Consider the following 17,649-nt stretch of genomic DNA (forward strand, 5'->3'; position numbering starts at 1 on the left):
ATAAATCACATTCTCTCTCATTGAATCCAACATTTATACTTTTTTTTATCATCATTAAATTCCACTAATAAATCCATACACAATAATTATTAGTAGAATAAAATTTTATATTATTAAAATAAATATAGAAATGAAATCATATAAGAATACCAAAGTACATTCAATTACCTCTCATTGAGTCTCACATTTCGGTCATTAAATAAATCACATTCTCTCTCATTGAATCCAACATTTATACTTTTGTTTATCATCATTAAATTCCACTAAAAAATCCATATACAATAATTGTTAATAGAATAAAATTTTATATTTTTTAAATAAATATAGAAATGAAATCATATTTTTCATCTATGTGGTGGGTAAGTAGTTCAACCATTTGGGTCAAATGGATAATTTCATGATGTCATAAATAAATAATACAAATTTAGAAATATAAAAAAATAGTTTTGTTTATCATTATTAAATTCCACTAATAAATCCAAACATAATAATTATTAATAGAATGAAATTTTATATTTTTAAAATAAACCTAAAAATGAAATCATATTTTCCATCTAGGTCGTGGGTAAGTACTTCAACCATTTGGGTCAAATGGATAATTTCATGATGTCATAAATAAATAATACAAAGCTAGAAATATAAAAATACAAAAATATAGAAAAAAATTAAAAAAAATTGGGCATGTTCCTACTATTATATATTTGTCATATTAAAAAATAAGTATGATATGATAAAATATACATAATTTTATTACTGATGGACATCAAATATACAACTTAAAACCGATGGGAAATTAAACCATCTTCCCTATCTAGGGGGTGGGTTAGTGGTTCAACCTTTTAGGTCAAATAGGTTAACCCATGATGTGTAATTAAAAACAAATTTTTTAAAATAGAATAGTACAAAAAAACATGAAACACTTTTGTGCACATCTATAATATTATATACTAATAATATAAATAAAAATAAGTATGATAAGCAATAATTATTTTATCAATGATATTCATGATGTCATAAATAAATAGTACAAATTTAGAAATATAAAAAATACAAAAAATATAAGAAAAAAAAAGTTGGACACATTTCTATTATTATATATTTTTCATATTAAAAAATAACTATGATAAATTAGACTTAATTTTATTAATGATGGACATCAAATATACAACTTAAAACCAATGGGAAATTAAACCATCTTCCTATCTAGGGGGTTGGTAACTGGTTCAACCTTTCAAGTCAAATAGGTTAACCATGACGTTTAATTAAAAATAAATTTTTTAAAAACAATTTAGGGCACATCTATAATATTACATACTAATAAAATAAAAAAAAATAAGTATGATAAATAATAAGTATTTTATCAATGATATAAATAAAATGCAAAATTTAAAACCAATTTGAAAATGAAACCATTTCCATATCTAGATGGTAGGTAGGCCAATGATCTAACATTCCGGGTCAAATGGGTCAATCTATGATATCATAACTAAGTATCGAATATTATATATATATATATATATATATAGATAGATAGATATATCAAATTGATTAACACATGATGTTATTATTAAATAATAAAATACATAAAATTCTAGAAAATGTAAAAATTTATCGATAATTTTGGGTACAATCTATAATATTGTATATTCATCATATAAAAAAAAGTGTGATTAATGAGAATTATTTTCATTAATGATAGAAATGGATAAAAGTTAGAATAAAAAATAAAGAGAATTAATGTCTAACACATGACTCGATTAACCATGTCAAATGGTTCAATAATTTAATTAGCTCGGTCAGCGTAGGCAAGTGGTTTGGTAGGGATGCAAACAAATCATATCAGATTTGAATCAGGGTATATTCAAATCTGATATGATTCAAAGATTCGATCGAATCTCATAAATATTGATTTGAATCTGAATCCAATCAAGATGTCAGATATACAAATCTAATATGATCTAGTTTAAATTTTTAAATAATAAATTATTAGAAGAAAAAAATATAATAGTTGAAATAAAAAACAAAAAATATAAGTATTTTTTCAACTATTTACATCATATAAAAAGTTTACAAAAATGCAATATAAATAACATATATATTATATATAAATACTATATATATACATATATATATATATATATGATTGATTTGATCACAATATTAAAAACCAATGTTCAAACAATATGTTGGAATTGCATTTACTCTTGGTAAATAAGTAATTTTTATTATCTCATAAATTAAATAATAAAAAATAAAAATATATAATTTTTATAAATTTTATAAAAAAATTGAACATACATTAATAGTATATATTCTTCATATTAAACAAAAATATGTTTGAAAAAGTAAAAACTGTTGTTAGTAAATATAGAAATGGCTAAAGTACAAATAAAAAATGAATTAATGTCTTAATCATAGTCCATTTTCCTACTTAAATAGGTTAGTGATTCAACCAGTAAGGGCATCTGGTTGTTGATTATTATCATCATCATCATTTGATACTACCATGCACAAAAATAAATGCGAAAATAATAATTACTTTTATTAATGATGAAAATGTAATACATGATTTAAATCAACTAAAAAAGAAAAATGGTTTTCCATCCAAGTGGTGAATTAGTGGTTCAACTATCCATGTCAAATGGATCAACACATGATGTTATTATTAAATAATAAAATACATAAAAATCTAGAAAATGTAGAAATTTATAAATAATTTTGGGTACATTCTATAATATTATATATTCATCATATAAAATAATTTTGATTAATGAGAATTATTTTCACTATTGATAGAAATGGGATAAAAAATAAGGAGCATTAATGTCTAACACATGATCCCACTAACCATGTCAAATGGTTCAATGATTTAATTAGCTAGGTCGTTGGAGGCTAGTGGTTTATTAAGGATTAAATTTGATTCAATCCGAAGATCTTATTGGATCTCATAAATATTGATTTGAATCTAAATCTGATCAAGATGTTGGATATCCAAATCTAATACAATCTGATTTAATTTAAAAAATCATAAATTATTAAAAGGAAAAGAAAATATAATAGTTGAAATAAAGAAAAACAAAAAATATAAGTATTTTTTCAACTATTTTCATCATATAAGAAGTTTAAAAAATACAAACAAATATATATATAAATAATTGATTTGACCATAATATTAAAAACCAATATTCAAACAGTATATTGGAATTGCATTTCCTCTTGGTAAATAAGTAATTGTTATTATCTCATAAATTAAATTATAAAAAATAAAAATATAGAATTTTTTATAAATTTTATAAAAAAAAATTGAACATGCACTAATATTATATATCCTTCATATTAAACAAAAATTTGTTCAAAAAATAAGAATTATTATTGGTAAAGATAGAAATGGCTAAAATACAAAGAAAAAAATGAATTAATGTCTTAATCATAGTCCATTTTCCTCATTAAATAGGTTAATGATTCAACCTCTAAGGTCATTTGGTTGTTGACTATTATCATCATCATCATTTGATATTACTATGTGCAACACATGTGTACTTTTACTAGTGAAATACAAGTTTCTTTAAATTCTTATCTCATTTCACTGACATAGAATACAAGTTTCTTTAAATTTTTCTCTTGTTCCATTGACATGAATGTCTCTCTTCATCTTAAAGTATAAAAATTATCCACTTTATCCACTCCTTTGTCCAATAAATCAATCAAAACCAAACAAAACATTAAATTTATATACATACATACATACATGTATATATATATATATATATATATATATATATATTAAAGAAAACCTCTAGTATTTCATTAAAATATTGAATTCAGTCAGAAATTTGAAGGATCTATTGGAACAACCACGAGGAGAAAACTAATCGAATCATAAATCATTCAAATAAATAGGAAAATAGTAGTTTGGGGATTTAAAAAAAAATGTAAACAATTGAAGGAGAATCTTTTTCAAGTTAATTAATGGAACTCTAATAGAGGACCAAAGAGAGTATTTGTCACAAAGTGAAAGTTTAGGATGTCTTTGTTGCGAGAGAGGGAGAGTTTAGGGGATAATTGTCATTATGTGGTCTTTGTAGTTTACCTAAAAAATCTTGCAAGTTGTAACCAGTGTTTTCAAACTATTGTTGAGTCGGTTGACCCAGACGGTCGAACCATTGGGCCCAAGAACCAATCAAACAACTAGTTCTGTTTTACCCTTAACCCATTCCTTGGCTAAAAACCATTGACTTGGTCAATGACCCGCTAACCCTGACAAATTGACAATTGAACTGTTAACTCATTCGACCTAGACAACAATTTTTTATCATTTTTATTTTAATTATTTTTTAAATTGAAATGCTCTATTCATTCAAATCAGATGGTCGAACCAATGACCCAGAAACCAGTGGCCTAAAATATTCCAATTCTAGGTCGATGTTTTAAACATCAGTTGCAACTTGCAACGCCTGAAGCTGCTTGTGTAAGAATTGGGATCTGCTCCTATAAATAATAATACATAATTACGGGAGATATTCCCAATGCATTGACATATGCCTATGAGGTCGGTGTGAGGCGCCATATGTGACGAGCAGATCCAGTATCTCTGCGTAAAGCAAACCGGGCACTTGTGGTAGGTTGGTTCGGTCTTTTAAATTAAACGTGCCCGGCCCATTGATAGTATTAGCGTGTCTAGCATTCGCCTGTGCCACTGCCTTGTCGCTTCAGCGAGTCGACTTAACGCGCAAATAGTTCCGTTATTCGAGAATTCCCCTAGAACCCCTACGGCCCTACCTCATAAAAGAACTCCTCGAAGTCCAACTAGTTTTAGGTTTAGCAGGATATCTCCCAAATTCAGGTAATGTCTTCTCCAAATGATTCAGAGGGCAACAAGAATTCTGAATTCATCCCAATTTTAATCCAGCAGTCCCAAGACCGTTTCAGTTATTCTTTTGTATGACAGTCCTTTTCCTTCCTTCTCCTTTTTGATATCTTTCATATTCTTCTCAGGAAATTTTATTGCTTTAGAATCAATTAGGGTTTTGAGAGATGCCGCAACGACATTCAAAGAACAATAACGATCTTGCTTTCTTTACGTACGATGAGAAGCGGAAGCTTGGATATGGAACACAGAAGGAGAGGCTCGGCAAGGATTCCATAAAGCCCTTCGACGCCTGTTGTCTCTGTTTGAAGCCTTTCATTAATCCTCTTTGTTGCCAGAAAGGTCACGTCTTTTGCAAGGAATGCATCTTTGAGTGCTTGCTGGCTCAAAAGAAGGACATTCAAAGGTTGATTTTCGTTCTTTCTTAGAGATTTCATTAAATTTCCTTTGCCATCTTTGTTTCGCTAGTTTTCAAACGATCTTACTCTCCTTTATTCCTGCAGTATATGCACCAATTTGCTTTAGTTTAAGAAATCATTTTTCTTCTTGATTCATTCGTCTTGTATTGCCTGCTGTACTAGTTTGAAAGTAGATATTCTATGAGTTTGACGTTTCCATAGTGGACAATAATTAAATAAAAAAAAGGTTATTGGGTTTTCCCACTATGAATTGCCATGATTCCTCATTAATTCTACAAAGCACAGGAATGCTCATCAGGGCATACAAAATATGATTATCATTGTTTTATATTTATCGGTTCAATTATTATTAGAAAGTGAATGCCTCATTAGAAAATTTGCATGCTTATGAGGCTTAAGCCCGGTGCTTTAGCATGTGAAACATCTAATATCACCCTTTAGAATTTTATAACTCTGGTTTATGGTAAAACTTGAAGATTAGCACATAATGATACGAAGTGGTTAGGTATTGCTGGATTTGGATATAAACTTTTTTTGGTAAATACGCTCATTATCAGGTTGGGATTAATTTTGAATATGGTGCAAAAGTATTTGCTCATCTCCACATCAAACACTTGGAGCCATTTACACTGCCATTTCTTCATATTATCTGTTGACATTGCCATTTCTTTACAATGCTAATGTTTGGTGCACATTCACTAGAAAAGCATACACCTGTTCTAGAATAGAGGTTTTACCTGCCATAGATTATTGTGCATTCATGGTGAAATGAGATAATGGACCAACAATTATTTGTAAAATTAATGTTTTGTCTTCAAATTTATGTTTTCTTGCACCAAGGTTACCTCTGATGATTGGGAGGCTTTTTACTTCAAGTGGTGCTGAGGTGGGTAAGAAACTGGGAATTTTCTTTTTAGGTGGAGATTTTGTTTGAGGGGAGAAGCCACTGTCTTTGGAACAAGACACGAAAATGGAAAAATGATTTGTTTATTAGGAAAGATGACTGATGGAGGTTCATGCTAAAGTTGCTGTAATTGTTCTTAGTGGTCGTTTGGTTTCCTTAGCGGCTTAGCCTTTTCTATTTGGAACATGATGTATAATTGTAGCATTTGTTATTGGTGTTGTGAGTGAAGGGATTTTGTTGATGGGTATTCCTCTTTTTAATTTGGGGGAGGGGGGTAGTCTCTCTCTGTGGTGGTTTTGAGGAAGTTTTAGACTTTTAGGAGATAGGTTTCCTGGAGTATTGTTTATTTTGATTTGGAATGGTTGGTGGTCTTGTCTATCCTTGAATCTTCTTTTTCATTGATGTAACTTTCATTTTATTATGAAAAAGGAGAAGTTGTTGTCTCAATTTGTGGAGAATTGGTTTGAAGATTTTGATGTTTTCTGGATATTGAATAAAACATGCGATTGAACTTTCCTTGCTCAATGCTGAGATTAATGCATGAGGTAACCTATGTGTATTGAAGCTGCAAGGGTACTTGGATTTTTTGCATGAAAATAATTGACTAACTAGTCAAGAAAACAAGAAATGCATTGCTACTTGGGAAGAATTCTGGATCTCATCTTTGATGAAATCATGAAATTTAAACTGAAACTTCTTAGTAAATGATAATATGGTCATAATCATGATGAGATCTCTGCAAGTAAAATTATTTAGGTATTTTAAAATAGATGCTTTATTTGTTTGGGACATGTTATTGTTAAGTGTACTAGTTGAGTGGCACATCTGTTACATGGTGAGGATGGAGAGAAATGGAATTGAAATTGGACAAAACTGGAATGGGGGAAAATTGCAAAAAGTATAACTGCATAACTGGTATTGAAAACTTGAGAAAATCTTTAAGGGGGGTGAAACTCTCCCTTTATATAGAGGTAATAGATAATTGGCATGCCTATGTTCTGTAGCATACCATGGTCATGTCCCTGGCATTGTATTTGGATGCAAAATAAATGATAAAAGGATAGCTCCTGGAATAGCCCAAATAAATTGAGCAAGTTATGATAGAAGTTAAACAGCTGATTTGGCTGCTAGAGAAATGTTTTTTTTTTTTTTTTTGTGTGTGTGTAGTCTCCTGTTTGGTTTTGTCTTCCTATGGATATTGAACTAGTTGCTTACTTCCACATTTTGAAGGCACCTATAGAACTACATTCATCAGACGAATAATATGATTTTTTTATAGGAAACGTCAACTTTCATAAAATAATTGAAAAGATTACAGGCTTACCACCCACAAAATGGATGGAAAAGAAAATCAAAAACTTACAAACAGGCCCAAAACCAAGCCTCCCTAGTAACTCCTTGCTTAGGTAAAGTGTCAGCCATTCCATTTGCGGACCTTACCCAATTAAAGTGCACCCCAATCTCCCTTGCTAAGCTAATAATCTCTCTTAGAGGCTGTCTAAGAAACCACACTCCCAGGTTTCCAGTTTGCATCCACCCTATTACCAGCTTGGAGTTTCCTTCCACTTCTAATTGCTGCATGCCCCATTGTTTCACCAGTTTCAAACCTTGAAGTAAGGCCATTACTTCTGCCCTTAATGAATCTCCCACCCCAATTAGGCCCAAGTAAAGGGCCAAAGACTTTTCCTTCCTCGTTTCTGTACACACCCCCAACTCCCAACTGACTTGTATTACCCAAGGAGCTTCCATCAAAGTTTAGCTTCACCTTGAACTAAGGCATGGTACCCAACAATCTTGTACCACAGGGGAGGAAGGCAAGGATATGATTATACTTCTGGAAATTGACAAATTGAAAATATTCCTGTTGATTCATGTTAAACACTTGTTTCTTTAATCTTCTGAGTCAACCAAAAGTATTTTTGCATATAGATGATAAAATTCAGTCCTGTCTGTTCATTTTTAAGGACAATAATTATCTCATTTTATTTTTCCCTCAAGGATTAAACGAATATCTGGTTTAAGTTTAAAGCAAATGCTTAAGCATTATCTGTTATGTATTTCATGTTTACGTTCATTTCCAAGGATGATAGTTGTTTCAAATTTTTCCTCAACATGTACCTGGTTTGAATTTCTTATTACAATTACTTAAGGGTTATCTATTGCCTTATGTGGCAGAAAGCTAGCTGCCCATGCTGCTCAACAGAAGCAGGAGAAAGAGGAGGAACAAGAGAAGTTACTGCTGCAGAAGGCCAAAGAGCTTGATGCCTTTGATCAACAAAACCATGGTGCAGTACCTCAATATAATGACAGGAGCTACGCTAGAGACAAGAATGGCTTCCATGGGGCCAACAGTGTTAAGGTCACATCATATGAAGAGGAAGCCCTTCGCACCATGAAAGCATTTTGGCTTCCCTCTGCAACACCGGAAGCTTCTGTTAAAGTGGAGGCCCCCTCAACCAGTACAGTGTGTCCGGAAGGCAAAGAGAAACTCAAACTGAAGGCCCTTTTCCCCATTTACTTCACAGAAGAGAACAACGAGAAGTCCAAATCTCTGAATAGCAGCTATATATGCCCTAGCTGCAAGGTCACTCTGACCAACACATTGACTCTCGTGGCCCTGAACACCTGTGGACATGTCTTCTGCAAGAAGTGTGCTGACAGATTTATGGCTGTTGACAAGGTCTGTTTGGTATGCGACAAAGGATGTAAAGAGAAGAATTTAGTATGCTTGGAAAAAGGAGGGACCGGGTTTGCTGCCCATGGGGATCATTTGGAAGCAGCAGATTTTAAGCACTTGGGGAGTGGTACTGGAATGGGGCTGGTTAGACCAGCCGCCAAGACCTGAATCCACAACGGAAGTGAATTAGATCAGTTGTTTACTCAAGAGTCAAGACTCTCTTCTATATAAGACGAATTAATCAAATCAGTCTAGAATTTCTTTCTGCGCATGCTTTTTGTACAAGAATTCGTCTTTATTGGATTGTATTTTTACAAGTTTTTGTTATCACCTTGTGGGCACTAAAGTCTGTAAATGTATCTTCAGCTTTGGCAATGACTGATGCTTTGACTAGTTGGAACTGGATCTCTCCATTATTTTCTGAGCTACGCCTACCATATATGCTTCCAACCAAATCCCCTGATCCCTGTAGCATGCGATGAGCTGCAAATGGTAGTGATGATTCGTGGAAGATACACGTCAAACAAATCTGAGCCTTTGGTCCCAACTCCCACCAACCATCTCTATGGTGGCCAAGTCTTGGAGGATCCAATGGTGCATCTTATACACCCATACATTGTGAAACAGCGGAGAGCCAGAGTCAGAGATAAGCGTGGAAGAAAGCTTTTCATCCGTGAAGGCGTGAACATTCCACAGTTAAAGAGAAGAAAAAGGAGAATAATACTTTCAGTTTATAAAATCGGCAATAACACCAGGTAGTTTGAGAGGAGTCTGACAAGTTCTTGGTTCGCGAGGGGATCTTCATCTTCTGCAAGCAAAAACATGTCGAATTTTGAGATATCCTAATTCACAACGAGTTAACCCATTCGTTACTCAAATCCATTAACCTGGTAAAGTGGGATTTGATCCCAATTCCCAAATCTCTGGGACAACCAGCCAGAGACCTAATCAATTGAGTCAATTGGCACCTTCAATCAATATATGTCCAATTTCAATCTGTTTAATAAGCAGATCATATTCTCAGATCCAATTCAATCCGAGTATGACTAAAAAATAAACTTGTACGAACTGGATTAAATCTGATCCGTCCCTCCCCACACAATTCTTCATGCATCCCAAAACATTGCATCCACTCATATATTAGAAATATCTTCTATATTGTATATTAAATTCATGGGGAGATGTTTTAGTTGTAGGATTAAATTTCAATAGAACAAAATCTAAAACAAAAATGAACCAGAATCTAAGCAGAAATCATTTGCATTCCCATATGAAATTGTACTGCAATACAAGACCTTGAAGAAAATAGTTCTTCCAACATTCATGACTTGTGGACGTGCCAGAGTGGTTATCGGGCATGACTAGAAATCATGTGGGCTCTGCCCGCGCAGGTTCGAATCCTGCCGTCCACGGTTATCTTTCTCGTTTTTTTCACAAAGTCCACCCATTTCCGGAAAGGTCTGAAATGTCTGATATAATGATATTGGTAACGGAAGAGCCTTCATGAATAACATCGATCTTGGTTGCCACATTTATTATTAATATTTTCTTTTCTTGCCTTACTCTAAATAAAAAATGATAACACCATGATTATTGAATGTTCCAACGGCCTCGGCCTCTACCATGAGGTGATCAGAGGTTCGATTTTCTTATATGCCCACTGACCATTCACGGATTCTTAGTGAAGTTGTTGGCTTCTGATATTCAGATTCCTTTGTCTGTGTACATCTCCTGGGTTCATCGACATTGCACGCCGCACCTGCTCTTAAACAAAAATCCAGTTGGCTCAGATCTTAAAGAATATGTACAATACAAATACATAGAAAGTACACTATATATTTGTATTTAGACGTTCTCTGCACTGAGTGCTGAGGTTCATACCCCATAGACTGTGAAGAGATTAGTGGCAAAAACATAGCAAATGACCAAAAGAAGATGAAGAGTAAATTTCCCAACTTCCGATAATTAACGAGGTCCAAACGGTGAATTAATATCTTTAAATCTTTGATCGAGGTACTCAACACTATAGCCAATATTTTCCCATCATCCATTAATATTATTTTCTACTCTTTCTTAACATATCCAAATTAAGTAGCCCTGACTCCTCCTGAGTAGTGACCGGTGGATGTTATTCTTACTTGGTGACTCCATCAAAGCCATCAAAAACCCAGAACTGACGCAGCTGCCCAGTTTACTGGTTCGACCACCCGGGCCAACGAGCCTCTATATTCTGAAAACAATGTTTATAAAGAGGATTAATTAATTTTGCATGTTTAAGGAGTTACCATTGTACGTTTGTGGCATATCGTTGGTATTGGCACAATACTTGGATTGCTTGTAAAAAGAAGGAACAAATTAAGGCCTGAGGTGACAAGCATTTGGAAGAAGCTGCAGGTTCCCTTTTGTTTGTGAATTTTCGTAGAACCAGCTGCTAAGTAAGTTATGACATAGCTAGGGGATATATCAAGAACAAAACAATATCACCCTCGTCGTGATTTGGGACCTACTCCCATCAAATGGAGGATAGTTTCAACAAGGGCAAGGTGAGACTTCTGGCGCCCATGCATGATATGGAGTTGTACACAGCCAAACCTAGCTACGGGCTACGGCATTAAACTTGAGAGTCTAGCTGGTTGATGCTTTAGCCTTCAGCGCGCGGTTAAAAAGATGAAGACATGATCTCGATGGAGTTGGGTTGTCCCCATTTCCATAGCATGTAAGTCTGGTGCTTCAGTGCTGATCATCCAATCAAGAGGCTGATCAAAAAGCTTTGAATATCGTACTACTGCCACAAGTACTGCTACTACCATTATTCTTCTTCTACCACTGCTATCCAGTATCACCTGACAACCCCACTTTTCCTGTCCTTCATTACTCACCTACAATGAGAGAGAGAAATATCGGTACTGAGTGTTTGTACGCTGGGTCACCCCTTCACACGTATCTCGTCATTAGAAAAGGATCTCACTGTCCCGTCCCAAATAGTTTCTGTTTTTTTGCTTTTCTTTCCCTTGGCTTCTATATGGAGAAAACCCAGAGATACGTTCCTTGTGTCTGAGGACATTAAAAGATACATATTTACTCTAGAAAAGAAATGGTTCCTCCAAAACAAAATTAAGAAAAAGAAAAGCAACACCCCCTCCCTGGTCCCTGCTATATAATTGATTTAATTAGAATGGCAGTGAAAGCTACTTCTCCTTCTCCCCTGTTCCGTATGTGCTAATGTGCATGCACGCAACTTGCTTCTTTTTTATTCCTCGTTTCAAACTAAACACAATTACACAATATATTATTGACGATTACATTATAGTCCAATTAATCAATTGATCTACTGGCCGGTAAGATGATCATATAACTGGTCAAGTCTTTAAAAGTGTGAGAATGAATTCATATTCTAATCAAGTGGATGATTTTTGTCAGTATCTCACGGGGGTAAGTTAGTCAATCGGTAAGCTGCTATAATGGATTCCATGGTAAGCAACTTTTCCCAAACTATTGGTTTTTCCAATCTCATTAATACCCACCCTCAGGGTGGATAAATCGCTTATCTGCTCACTGAAAATAACGCGCTCTCTCCTCTCTCTTTAATTACCGCGATAATTTATATCGCACAAAAACACTGAAACTGGGCCTTAATGATAGTTAAAATGTCCTTTTAAGAACCACGCCTTACTACTACTATATACGAGCCACTATCAGACGGTAGTTGACAGTTAAAATTGGTAAACCCTACGAACCTCCCGCATGTACTTCATGTGCTTTTGTATATCAGAGTTTGTGTCTACAAGAATTTTTCATCTAGTAGAAAATTAATTAATTGGGGTAAAATATTGCACAGGCCACGGGGTTTTGTTTTTTGATGAATAAGTCATAGGGTTTATGACACTTTAATTTTATTCCAAAAAAAAATAAAACAGAACTACAGAACCAACCCCCATTTTCTGTGTGACCTGGATAATTTCAACCATCCAAATTATTTTCCTTAATAGTAGATCAATGTTCAAAAAAAACTAAGCAAAACACGGGGCCCCATTTCTCAATCAAACGAAAAAAAATAATAAAGCAACAGAATGTGAATCACTAGCCCTATATTTCCATGTTCATTTCACAAAAACAGCAAGACCAAAAGCTGTACTTTGGGGTGAGCTTCAGTTGCATTGCATACATAAATAAAAAAAACAAAAGCAAAAGAAAATGGAAAGCATTTAAACTGGCTTTATGCTCCTAACAGGAAAGCTTCAGTGACAAATCAAGAAAATTAGCTGCACTCCTAGAAGCTTCACCCACCGCTCCTGCTGTTGCTGTTACCACTGCTGACGCCTCAGACGACGACGACGCCTCAGTTTGGGACGTCGAAGAAGAGCCACCGTTGTTTCTGTCCATTGCCACACACGGGAAGAAATCGTACTCCATTATCACGTCCCCCGCCACCGACTTCCCCTTTCTGTGAATTGCTACCACTTCCACTTCCTGTTTCGTCGAATCAAAACCCTTGTATTATTTATAACATAATTTATATTTATTTCTTACTTGTATTCTCCTTAAAAAGTTTCTCGCGAAATAGTTTTCAGAGAATTTTTAAATTTTAACCTCATGGACGACGTTAGATCCATTGTGTCTTGCTCCCATACCGAATCCCAGATCTCTGTTCCATCCGAGATTCAATGCTAGAAAATCGTTGCCGTTGGTCGGCATTGCCCACGAGTATCTCCCTGGCCCTTCGCCATGCCCTAAATTCTCGCCATTAAAGCGTTTCTTATTTTGCAGAGCAGCACAAATGTCAACACAATGCTTAACAATAATAAATATATTAGCGAAGAGCATACAGTACACAAGGCCCTAACAAACTACTCAGAATAAAGTTAGAAACTCCTCATCACCTTATCCCACATGGCAGACTGGTCAGACAAACCATGCATCCTTTGAGTTTGAATTGAAGAGAGCTCTTTCCCCGTCTCCAATGGATGCCCGTTCTGGAATCTCACTTGTTGACTGTCGATCCTTGACCGGTCCGCCTGAAATTGATCGGAATAACACGTCGGTAGTCGCAAACCCCCCACGGAGACAGCAGGAACTCCCGAAAACCCGCTGTTGGCGATACTGTGCGGCTTATGAATCAAGGACTGCGAGGTGGATTGGCCATTGCTTTGTGATGATACTGCTGCATAGTTGGCCGGAGCAAGTCCAGACAATGGGACCGCAATCCCAGTCTGCTGATTGACTAGCGGGAAAGAGAAAGGAAAATGGACCTGATCTTGGAGGTTATGGCATAGAAGCGGATCCATCTCCGTCATCTTCTTCCACCTCTCCTGCAACCTTAGTCTCTCCAGCTGAGCCACACCCAATCCTCTCTGAGGCGTTTTCTTTTGTGGCGGACCGTTTTTGCTCTTTCTTCCTCTTTTAGTCACAGTCTCGGGCTTCGTCTCCCTCTCTTGCAGGGTCCTGTTTTCACGATCGTCACCTCCTCCCTGGCTCCCGTTGGAGGAATTCCAGGGATGAAATGAAGTGGCCATGAAAATATCTGGGGAAAAAGCCCGCTAGCTTGCTAACTTGGAGAGAGGGCCGAGAGGGGAGTGAGAGAGAAGGAAAGATTTATAAGGTGGGGGTGAGAGGTTGTTTTTAAAGGTAGAGAAGCGAAGATGGCATGCTTTTGGAGAGAGGGAGTGCGCAAAGAACAAACCAGAAAAGTAGTCAGAGAGAAATGCTAAAAAGGACATGGATGGACGATGGAAAGCCCCCTCGCCCGATTACTTACATACGTACTTAGAGAGAGAGAGAGAGAGAGAGAGAGAGAGAGAGGAAGGTGGCCCTCGCCCTCTATTATTAAATTAATATAATATATTCTATCATATTCCCAGAAAATATAGCCGCATAGCATGAACTCTCAGTCTCAGAGAGATCTTGGTATTACTCTCGCCTCCGTAGAATGTGGTCCCCTCTCTCTCTCCAACACACGTGTCAAAATCTGCATCTGTTGGCTGACGCTACGGACCGATCACAGTGGGCTGGTGTCCGGACCCTGGGACAGGAGTGCTGGCCCCAGGCCGAACCCTCCCAGACCCCAGTCGGAATTCGGAACTGCTGTTAGAACGCAAAATCAGGCTGGCGCGCGCCGTGGACCATAGTCCACAGTGTGTGTGTGTGTCCCAGTCTCGACAAATAGGTACAAAGGAAATACACCCAGCTTCATTTCCTTTTTCTAGCTAGGGTTTAATTTAAACCTCGTCATTTGATTGGACAAACTAAAGCTTCCCTCTGCAATATCTGATGATAGATTAGACGGTTGTGATCATATCTAATTTGTTGAATTGATGCGGGACCCAACCAACCGGCGAAGGAGAATCATGAATGTGAGTCCCGGGAGTACAGTACAATACATACATACAATCCTGAAAAACTGAAAACCACTCCGTCATCTCATCCATCTGGTTTGAATCATTCGAGATATTATAATGTAGTCATAAATATGTGAACCACCTATCGTAATATAGCTCAGATTTGCAATTAATACCTGTTTTTATATGGCAATATCAAAAACCTGACTCTATATATATAAAGAAAACTAAAGGAATTTTAGAATTTTTAAGTACATCTTGGTTTAGCCATTCTAATAAATAGAAAATATAAATTATGAATTCTACAAAATCCCCCCACCCTTTTTTAGGCGGCGTATTGTATGGTATGTAGAACTATTAATGTAATGTATAATCGGTAATGTTGAATCATGTATAGAAGAATATTACGAGTGTTAAAAAAGAGTTTCCATATTACATTGACTTTGACTTAAGGGGTGTTTGGCAATGTGTATGATTTTGTTTGCCACATAAAATGTTGTCACCAGGAGACTTACATGAACACCTCTATGTTTATTCTTCATTATATATATGGTAGATTTAGAGGATTAAAAGAAAGAGTAATGATTTGCTAGAACGCTCTTTCTCCATAAAAGCTCCTCATATTTATTGATTATCAGCTTTGAATTTCATCCTTTTAATTCTTTTCAAATTTCCAGCCTCTTGTAAATGACAATGAACTCTTACAATGGAGTATATTGTTTCCAGATCAAAACTTCAAAACAATTTCTTTACTTAGTCAGTTTTAGGGGTCATCTGATAGTGGATTAAGTGGCTTAACTGAATGATTTATTGCTTTGTCATTTAGTGAATAAAATAATTACATAATAAAATACTTAGAGGTACAATAATCAAATATTCCAGCTTCAGCTTCAGCCATTAAAGAGCTCACAACCTACTTATTAACTTGTTTGGTAAGAGACAAAGCAACAACTCATTCAGTTCAGCTAATTTGGCTGTCATCAAATAGGCCTCTTAGTCTCAAACTCTCAATAAATAATAAATACAAAATGCTCTCTCAAGTTATTTAGTGAGATTGCTAAGGCATATGCGTTTCTACCTAAAAATCACTCCTTTTTTTAAGCCTAATAGGCAAATTTCAATCATAAATACTTAGATACTTAGATTACAAAACCATAGAAACAAACAACAAGATAATCAAACTAATCTTGCAGAACAATAAATAGGTAACCATGGTAACAAGAGAATTCTCTTCAAAAGACACCTGAACATCACTCTTTATTTAGTAAACGAGGTGGGATTTGATAAGGTCAAGAGACAAGTGCTTTTTGCATTTTAGGGTTTCCACAAGTTACCAGATGGTACATAATAAAATGGTCATCATCCATGACTATTTGATTGCCTTTCGTTTTTTCAAGCTTTGTGGGGTTACACAATGGGATACCCCCATCCCTTTATCCCTAACCCCCCAACCTGGCGATAGGGATTTTTTCCCAAGATTCAATTTGGGAAGAATATAAATGCAGATATGTACAGTACAAATACAAAGCCTAGAAATGCAATACCCAAGGTTTTGCACTTACATATTTGTTTTGTATTCAAAGAACAAATTATGATGCCAGAAAAGACATAACAACAGAAAGGCTTTGACCAATCACAACCCTCCTATATCTATCAAAAAAAATCATAACCCCCTAAAAATTTGATGAAAACCCACCTAATTAATTACTACTTTTATGATGCCGGTCGATTGATTGTAAGTTCTTCCAAATATTATAGACAAACCATTTAACTTATATGTTATTTAGATCTTACAAATAATTTAAATAAAAATTTTGCGACAACCATCCAAACACTTCCCTTTACAAACAAACGTTTTATATTGGAACTTAGCTAACTTTTTTGTCTAATTAATTTTCTATGTTCAATTTGCGTACACCTAAATTAAAATATCAAGTTATGGAGCCTAGAGTGGTTACCATCCATGTTTATGATCCAAGCTTTTTGCGTACACCTAAAGTAAATTAGCATTTGGAAAAACTTTTGGATTTGTGCTTTCGGATGTAAAAAGTGTTAAAACTTTTAAATAGGCCATGTATGGTGGTACTCCTTGCTTTGTATTTTTAATAACATCAACGTAGAAAGTACATGATATAGTACAAAGTATGTGGTATATTTTTTGTTTCATTCTTTTATTTCAAAAATTATTTGAATGAAAATTTTTAAAAAACATATTTTTCAAAGTAAAAGTAAATTATAGTGTTTGGATATAACAAAATATTTTATGTGTATGCATACCTCGTGGCATCCATATATAAGGCCACATGGTGTTTGAATGTAAATCAAATAATACGTGGATGTCACATAACACTATATATGGATATCATGTGATGTTTAAATATAAATCAATAATATGTGGATGTCACATAACACTATATATGGATATCACGTGATGTTTAAATATAAAT

The 17,649-nt window shown here is 34.8% G+C and overlaps 2 protein-coding genes and 1 non-coding gene across 6 annotated transcripts; 2 read left to right on the forward strand and 1 right to left on the reverse strand.

Moving 5' to 3' along the window:
* The first annotated feature begins 4,665 nt into the window (after positions 1 to 4,665).
* LOC148875656 (phosphoinositide binding protein) lies at positions 4,666 to 9,267 on the forward strand. 4 transcript variants are annotated; one of them, XM_088964981.1, is made up of 3 exons: positions 4,666 to 4,843; positions 5,024 to 5,273; positions 8,366 to 9,267. In XM_088964981.1, the coding sequence occupies exons 2-3, from the start codon at positions 5,035 to 5,037 to the stop codon at positions 9,033 to 9,035; spliced, it is 909 nt and encodes a 302-aa protein (XP_088821107.1). In that variant the 5' UTR covers positions 4,666 to 4,843; positions 5,024 to 5,034; the 3' UTR covers positions 9,036 to 9,267. The 4 variants fall into 4 exon arrangements, with proteins under 4 accessions (XP_088821107.1, XP_088821106.1, XP_088821108.1 ...); XM_088964980.1 differs by having other exon boundaries at positions 4,707 to 4,843; positions 4,996 to 5,273; XM_088964982.1 differs by having other exon boundaries at positions 4,810 to 4,939.
* A 930-nt stretch (positions 9,268 to 10,197) lies between these two features.
* TRNAS-AGA (transfer RNA serine (anticodon AGA)) lies at positions 10,198 to 10,279 on the forward strand. The gene has a single exon. It is a non-coding gene; the product is annotated as a tRNA-Ser (tRNA).
* Positions 10,280 to 12,827: 2,548 nt separating this feature from the next.
* Positions 12,828 to 14,588, reverse strand: LOC148875658 (uncharacterized). The gene is made up of 3 exons (XM_088965774.1): positions 13,748 to 14,588; positions 13,458 to 13,622; positions 12,828 to 13,337 (listed from the first exon to the last, which is right to left on the reverse strand). Exons 1-3 carry the CDS (start codon positions 14,378 to 14,380, stop codon positions 13,092 to 13,094), a joined length of 1,044 nt encoding a protein of 347 aa, XP_088821900.1. The 5' UTR covers positions 14,381 to 14,588; the 3' UTR covers positions 12,828 to 13,091.
* Between the last annotated feature and the right edge of the window lie 3,061 nt (positions 14,589 to 17,649).

Source organism: Nelumbo lutea, chromosome 1, assembly GCF_056320005.1.
Source record: "Nelumbo lutea isolate HS-2025 chromosome 1, American lotus-T2T, whole genome shotgun sequence".
Taxonomy (NCBI): domain Eukaryota; kingdom Viridiplantae; phylum Streptophyta; class Magnoliopsida; order Proteales; family Nelumbonaceae; genus Nelumbo; species Nelumbo lutea.

What these genes read in the sequence shown, in the direction of transcription:
- LOC148875656 (XM_088964981.1), top strand. Translation starts at nt 5,035, where the DNA reads ATGCCGCAACGACATTCAAAGAACAATAACGATCTTGCTTTCTTTACG. An exon ending in CAAAAGAAGGACATTCAAAG is followed by an intron (nt 5,274 to 8,365) that starts GTTGATTTTCGT and finishes CTTATGTGGCAG; the next exon opens with AAAGCTAGCTGCCCATGCTG.
- LOC148875658 (XM_088965774.1), bottom strand. Translation starts at nt 14,380, where the DNA reads ATGGCCACTTCATTTCATCCCTGGAATTCCTCCAACGGGAGCCAGGGA. An exon ending in AGTCTGCCATGTGGGATAAG is followed by an intron (nt 13,623 to 13,747) that starts GTGATGAGGAGT and finishes CTGCAAAATAAG; the next exon opens with AAACGCTTTAATGGCGAGAA. An exon ending in GATCTAACGTCGTCCATGAG is followed by an intron (nt 13,338 to 13,457) that starts GTTAAAATTTAA and finishes TCGACGAAACAG; the next exon opens with GAAGTGGAAGTGGTAGCAAT.